Source organism: Physeter macrocephalus, chromosome 2 (assembly GCF_002837175.3).
Source record: "Physeter macrocephalus isolate SW-GA chromosome 2, ASM283717v5, whole genome shotgun sequence".
NCBI lineage: Eukaryota > Metazoa > Chordata > Mammalia > Artiodactyla > Physeteridae > Physeter > Physeter macrocephalus.
In genome coordinates this window covers 81,414,746-81,422,476 of record NC_041215.1, presented here as the reverse complement: position 1 = coordinate 81,422,476, position 7,731 = coordinate 81,414,746, and the positions used below count along the sequence as shown (strand labels likewise).

Sequence of the window (7,731 nt, the reverse complement as noted above, 5' to 3'; positions counted from 1 at the left end):
TAAAAAAAAAAAAAAAAAAACCTTTTGGCAATGCTAACAAACAAATCACCACTGAAAAAGTCTCAGAGTATTTATACCTATGACCTATACTGAAGATTCAATTATATAATGAAGCTAAATATGGCTGGAACTTATCAAAGGTATAATCTTGAAACAAATATCTCATAATAATTTATTACAGGAGTAATTTTAATAAAATAACTCTTTACAGATGTTTTATATTATTGAAATAAATTATGTATTCTGTTTATAAGTAATTTTAAAAGCTTTACCAAACTTGTATCTTCACACAGGAGGACAGAAGCAAAGTCCAGGAAAAGAGAAAAACTGATAGGTAAATGAGCTAAAAATATTAATGAACACTTATTGAGTGCTTACTATGTGCCAGACACAATGCCAGGCATTTTCTATCTTTTGTCATCTATTCCTTAAATAATCTATAATTATCTTTACCACTTTGCAAATAAGAAACCTGAGGCTTAAAAAGGCAAGTAATTTGCCCAAGGTCACACATTTAGCAAGTAGCTGAAAAAGAACCCAGGTCTGACTTTCACTTCCAAGTCCACAGGAAATAAGCAAGGTGAAGGAAGTGATCAACACTGTAGGAGATTCCTGCAGTTTAGCGCTCAGCACCTTTCTAGCTTTTTGCGTGTATCTGGTGGCACTGTGGAGCCCTAAAAGCTGGAGTCACTCCTGGTAAAGAGATGGGCAAGTGAGTCAGGCCTATCACAGTACTGTCCTTTTGGCTAGAGTGACTACTCCAAATATGGTCATACAACCCAAATGGGAATACTCAATCCTTCCCCAGGATATGTGCCTACCCAACTATCTGAAAAAAATAATTTTTTTTAACCTGAAACTCAACTAATGTATTGGAAAATTTTGCCAGTTAAAAAAACAAGTTAAAATTTAAAATACACAGGCTGTTACAAAAGATTTTGAAAACCACTCAATATCCAGGGCTATTTTCATCCTTTTTAAAGTTCTTAATCTAGCATATCATTATCTAGAGATCCAAGCTATTAATTCAAAATCATAAGTTACCATTTATTTCCATGTCACTGAGTTAAAAGAAAAATTCAAAATTCTCTCCCGGTTTAAGAAATTTATCCAAAGAAACTACTCAGATACACAAATATGTATTTGTAAGCACTGTTTACAAAGTCATATACACCTGTGATGGTTTTGAGGTGCATTAAACTGGCTAGACTGAACTACATCTGCCAGAATACCCCTTCTACTATCTATTAGGGTGAGCTACAAGGGGTATCCTCCAGCAGGTGTTGGGAAGACAGAAGGGAGGCAACAGCCATTTTGTAGCAAACACCTCCCAGTTATTCAAATACTAATCTAGGCGTTGCTGTGAAGGGATTTTGCTGATATAATTAAAGTCCAGGATCAGCTGACTTTGTGTTAATCAAAAGGGAGATTATCCTGGGTGGGCCCAACTTACTAACAGAGGACCTAAGTCCTCCCTGAGCTCGGGCTCTGCAAGCAGCAACTGCGGCACGTGCTCCCTCCTCCTCCTGGACCCCCTTCAGGGCTGTCTGCTTTCGGACTTAGCATTTGCTTGGCCAACCCCACAACAGCAGCATAAGCCAGTTCCGAGCGCGCATGCGCGCGTGTGCGCGTGTGCGTGTGTGTGTGTGTGTGTGTGTGTGTGTGTGTGTGTATAGACAGAGCTAGAACTAGCACTAGAGCTCCTACCACTTCTGCTTCTCAGGCCAAACTAATACAACACCCAAATACCCATCATAATAAGACTAGATAAGCTAATTATGATTTCTTCATTACCGTGAAATACTAATGCAACCATTTAACAATGATGATATATATGTCAGTCCATTCATAGACATGGAAAGAGATCTCGATATGCTACATGACAAAACAGATTACAAAAAAGTAATCATATTATATATTATGTTCATTTTTTTTATTTGTAGGGAGAGTAAATGAGGTAGCTTCGTTCACCAAAGTTTTAATGATGAGGATGAGATTTTAAATTTATGATTTTAGGTGATTTTTACTTTGTATTCTTTTGGATTGTTTTCATTTTCTACAGTAGTAATGTATCATTTTTATTATGAGAAAAAAAGAAAAAAACAATAAACCTTTCTTATTACACAGGAAAAAAATGTCAGGTAGACTTACAGGCTAAAATGTGCTCAGAGTCTTAAAGGACAGACAGGAGTTATCCAAGCAAAGTGGACAGTTCAGGGAAAAGGCAACATTTGCCAAAGATGGACACTAATAATAGTTTATTTATTTACTAATAGTTTAGAAAGGCAAGAGTTCAAGGAAAGGGGTGATGAGAGATGAGGCTGGAGAGACAGACTTGGAATAACTCACGAAGGCTCTTGTATGCCTCACTCCATTCTACTGAGAGTGGGGAACCAATGAGGTGTTAAAACAAGAGGAGTTAAATCTGCATTTTAGAAAAATAAAAATAAAACAACACAAACAGACAAAAACCCACTGAGGCTTTGCAGTGTAGAGGCTGTACTAGCAAGAGACCAGACTGAAAGCAGGAAAACCTATTCAGACACTACTACAGTAATCCAAGCAAGAAATAACAAAGCCCTAAACTAAGGTAATATTATAGCAGTGGAGATGGAGAGAATACCTACTGAGTCATAATAAGGAGTAAGAACTGAGAGGACTTGGTGAGGGATACACTAGTGGTAAAGAGACAGAAGTGGTTCATTTAAATGGGGGAGTTCAGAGAAGGCTTTCAAAAAGATGTCCTTATGAATGAGGTTCTCAAGGAGGGCACTTCATGAATATCACAGATAGATGTAAGATGCCGTTAAATGTTTCCAAAAGAAATACCAGTTTGTTGGCTCACTGAAAGAAAGAATAATAAGCAAAGTGTTAAACACATTAAAAAATAGAGCTCTCAACTACAAAAACAAATTCACATTTACTGATTAAGTTATAACGGGACTATGTAGATATGTATCTCTAATCTCTTGAGGTTGATCACTTCCAAGAAAACCATATTACTGCCAGAAGCAGAATGCTGTGATTAGTTGTTGGATTTGAGTCACAATTACAAGTCAAATACCTTTTCTCGCTATTGCCAAAATATAATCTTTCAAATTTTTAAAATTAGAACCATTTAAATTCAAAAGTAAAATATTCTCACTCCACCAACATCCTATCCTTATTACCCTGACATTACTAGTTAAAATTAGTTGAATATTCTTCTACATTTTTCTTTGCTTACATATACATGTTTATACAGGGTTCATTTATTTAACAACAGTGGGTTCATACTATATACATATACACATATACACTATTCTATAACTTGTTTTTACTTAAGATAATCAGAGTTTTCAAGGCAATACATTTAACAGATATACCTCTTCATTTTTAGTATCTGTAATAATGTGGGCATGCCATAACTTAGGACATTTCTGGGTTTTTGCTATTACAAATAATACTACAATTATTACTGTTGTATATTTCTTTAAATAATGGTCCTTCTATTTCTATCAGATAAATCCCATGAAGAAGAATTTCTGGGTCAATTAATGGCATTTAAATAAATATTGCTATGTTAAGTTCCCAAAAAGCAGTGATTTCTTACAGACTCACCAATACTTTGAGGGTCCAACTGAGTGGAAATTAGTGGAGAGCATCTTTTCATACCTTCACTGCTGATTTGCATTCCCCCTTTTGTGAACTGCCTGTTCCTGTCCTTTATCTTTGATTCTGTTGGACTGTCTTTTTCTTAATTTGTAGAAACTTATGTCTCTTATCATACAAAGCTTTTTAAATTTATGTGCAATAAAATCCATAATTTTTTTCTTCCATGAACTCTGAATTCTGTGTCTTGCTTGGGCCTCCTACGCTATATCTCCGATATTTTTTCCTAATTGTTTTATTACAATTTGGTTTTTGTTCTTATTTTACACTTAAATCTTTAATTCATTTGGAATTTATTCTTGCAATGTTATGACTTAGGAGTTGTCCCAACACCATTTATTGAATTATTCATCTATAAACGTCTCCTCCTAGAGTGACCCCTCCAAATAGCTAAGATGGCAGACTGATAAAATTCCTAGAAATTCTTAAATTTCACTAATGGAAGCAAAGTTCCAAACTTATTAAAAGCTTACTAAAAGATATTCATCATTTTTTCTTTAAAAGAAACCACACATTAGGGAATACAGTATACCAATATCAGCATACACTGAAATATTTTAACATAGCAGCAATCTAAATTAAATTAATGATCTAACTTTTTTTAAAACATAAATGGTATAAATAGAAATAATCGTTGTTTGAAATCTCAAGATTATTCATTGATTCAGGTCGCAAATATTTACTGAGCACCAACTGACAGATCCTCAAGATACTAGAGACAGGGACTTTCCTGGTGGTGCAGTGGTTAAGAATCCACCTGCCAATGCAGGGGACGGGGGTTCTAGCCCTGGTCCGGGAAGATGCCACATGCTGCAGAGCAACGAAGCCCGTGCGCCACAACTACTGAGCCTGCGCTCTAGAGCCCACGAGCTACAACTACTGAGCCCACGTACCACAACTACTGAAGCTCACATGCCTAGAGCCCGTGCTCTGCAACACGAGAAGCCACTGCAATGAGAAGCCTGCTTACCGCTACAAAGAGTGGCCCCCGCTCACCGCAACTAGAAAGAAGCCTTCACGCAGTAATGAAGACCCAAGGCAGCCAAAAATAAATAAATAAATTTTAAAAAGAAAAAAGATACTAGAGACAAAATAAGTATTATCCCAGCTTTCATGAAGCTTGCAATCTAGTGGGAGTTTCCCTCTCTTTTAGAAAACAGTCTTTAAGTGAAACAAGGAAAAAAGAAGTGTATGTTCACACAAAGGCAATGAAAAACATTTTGGCAAATTCTGTAACACATTCAGTACTTTCCATTTCAAAAATACTACCTTATTGTAAATGTACCTATTTATCCTCGTGACTGAATATTTACCGTACTCACCGTGAAAATACTGCATTTAACTCCATTTAAAGATTATTACCCATCAACCTACACCTACAATAGTCTCCTCACTTTCTCAACAATATTTAATTTCTTTCACTACAGTAAATAAGAACATCGATAACAGAAATACATTATAAATCTATTTACATCAGTCATGTTCAGTCTGTCAAGTCAAAGTTGTTTCAAAAAATTCATGTAGACTTAAAAATGTGTCAATGAATCCTAGACACTTAGCAAATGGTAATACTGTGCTGCTCGGAGAGGAAACTTCGGTGGCCACTCAAATGACAATGGCGACTCACTAGTGACAATCACCTTAAACTTCAGGTCCCAAACCGAGGCTGCCCCCATACTTAATCACTGAAGCCTTCGGAAGTCCTGCCGCTGTGGCCACGCCCCCACCTTAATTCCAACCCACGGCGTTCTCCACGCACCCCAACACCTCCAGACCCAGTGGGCAGCTGGACAAAGCAGTGCCCAGGAAAAGCAGATGGAACTCCCAGTCCTACGGGGTGACCTTGGCCAAGTTTCTCCCCCTCCGTTTTCTCATCTATGAGATGCGGCTGGTAGTCAGTGCCCACCTCCATCCCCAGGCCTGGTTTCAGCGTCTAATGCTGCAAGGCTGGAGGAAACCTGCAGTCCTAAAGCCCACAGTGCTCCCCACGACTGCCCCACGCCGGTCCCCGCCTCCGTCCGGGTCCGCGGCCATGCACGCTACCTGCGATCTGCGAGACGAAGGCTTCTGCCACTAGAGACATGTCGGCTCGTCGGCCTTGCGCCCGCGGTTCCTACTCCCCGGGAACCTCAGCGAACTCCTGCACAACCCGGCGGTTCCTGGCACCTAACAGACCTGGCCCCGGCTGAGGCTTGGACTAGCAAAGCCCACCCCCGCGGCGGCCGTGGCTGCTCGGGCGGCGAAGACCCCAAGGTTACCGCCAGGCCGGGCCGGGGCAGGAACTTCCGGCGCAGCTGACAGCAGCAAGAGAGCATTTCCGCCGGCCCCGCCTCTGACTCCTCCCGGCGGTGCTGTTCGGCCTCAAGGCAGCTGCGGGCCGCCGGTGGGCGGGGAGAGGGGAGGGAGAGGGGAGAAGGGTGTTTGATTCCCGACTCCAGCCTACCCGGCAGGCTGGGGTACCCCAGAGGTTTTCAGTTTCCTTTCTAAGCGAGGATTTTGTAAGCAAGTAACTTTTTTTTAAAGTCGTTTCAAACAACAAGCATTTGTTTGCTCTTGATTGTATAGGTTGGTGATTTTTTTAATTCTATTTTTTTACATGAGTTTTAAAGGTTAAACTCCATTTACAGTTATTACAAAATATTGAGTATATTCCCCGTGTTGTATTGATACAGTACATCCCTGTAGCTAATCTTACACCCCGTAGTTTGTACCTCCCACTCCGCCACCCCTGTATTGCCCCTCCCCCCGCCACTGGGAACCATTAATTTGTTCTCTATATCCGTGAGTCTGTTTCCTTTTTGTTATATTCACAAATACAATATTTGTTGTATTTTTTAGATTCCACAAATAAGGGATATCATCAAGGCAAGTAACAGTTTTAAGTGTCCACTGGATACTAGGCACTTAAAAAATATATACAGTATTCTATTTCATGTCATCCTCTAGATGACCAATAAGATGATGTTATTGCCATTTTACAGATAAAGAAACAGGCTTAGAGATTTTAAACTGCCTGCGCAAGGAGTCCACTCAAGCCCAGATTCAAACCCACATTAATTTCCTCTGTTCAACTATACTGTTAGGTTGATTAGTCCATGGACAGACGTTAGTGTTTATTTCTTTATTCAAACATGCTTGCCAGAGAGAAGGCGGCTTGAGCAGCACCTAAGCTAAAAGTTTGCCCTTCATCTCTGTACACCTGAAATGAAGCTCATCTTGGAGAATAAAATACTCCAGTCACACACTTCATTTCATCCCTTTCAGGGGTAAGAGGGGCAGGAAGAGGAGACACCTAAATCCCATAGGTGACTTTTTACCCCTTAACCTAATAACTTTTTAAATTATACATACACAATTCAAGAAAAATCAGACTATATTACAGATTTAGAGGAATGAAATATTACAAGTGAAACAGACTTCAGAGATCATCTGGAGGGCCAAAGCCCCTCTTTCACTGATGATAAACAGGTTCAGAGTGATGAGGTGACTCATTTTAAATCACACAGTAATTGGAAATCCAAGCCATAGCAATTAGGCAAGAAAAGGAAATAATAGAAATTCAGTTTGGAAATGAAGAAGAAAAACTGTCACTATTTGCAGATGCTATGATATTAAATGTAAAAAACCCTAAAGACCACCAAAAAAACTTTAAACTAATAAATGAATTCAGTGAAGTTTCAGGATACAAAATCAATACATAGAAATCTGTTGTTTCTATACAGTAACAACAAAATGTCATAAAGAAAACAATCCCATTTACAATTCCATCAAAAATAATAAGATAGGGACTTCCCTGGTGGCACAGTGGTTAAGAATAGGCCTGCCAATGCAAGAGACACAGGTTTGAGCCCTGGACCAGGAAGATCCCCCATGCCGCGGAGCAACTAAGCCCGCGTGCCACAACTACTGAAGCCCGCTCACCTAGAGCCCATGCTCTGCAACAAGAGAAGCCACCGCAATGAGAAGCCCGCGCACCACAACGAAGAGTAGCCCCCACTCGCCGCAACTAGAGAAAGCCCGTGCACAGCAACGAAGACCCAACGCAGCCATAAATAAATAAATAAATTTATAAATAAAAAT

At 39.5% G+C, this 7,731-nt stretch overlaps 1 protein-coding gene across 3 annotated transcripts in view; it reads right to left on the bottom strand.

Moving 5' to 3' along the window:
• The window catches only part of MTX2 (metaxin 2), a 60,898-nt gene extending 54,939 nt beyond the window's left edge, over positions 1-5,959 (bottom strand). Inside the window, exons 1-2 of one of the 3 annotated variants that reach the window (XM_007112010.4) lie at positions 5,695-5,959; positions 2,830-2,844 (exon numbers count right to left, since the gene is read on the bottom strand). In XM_007112010.4, coding sequence (XP_007112072.1) covers positions 2,830-2,844; positions 5,695-5,734 — 55 coding nt within the window. In that variant the 5' untranslated portion in view covers positions 5,735-5,959. The remainder of the gene's footprint in view (positions 1-2,829; positions 2,845-5,694) is intronic. The other 2 variants (XM_007112008.4, XM_007112011.3) reach the window with 2 other exon arrangements.
• Between the last annotated feature and the right edge of the window lie 1,772 nt (positions 5,960-7,731).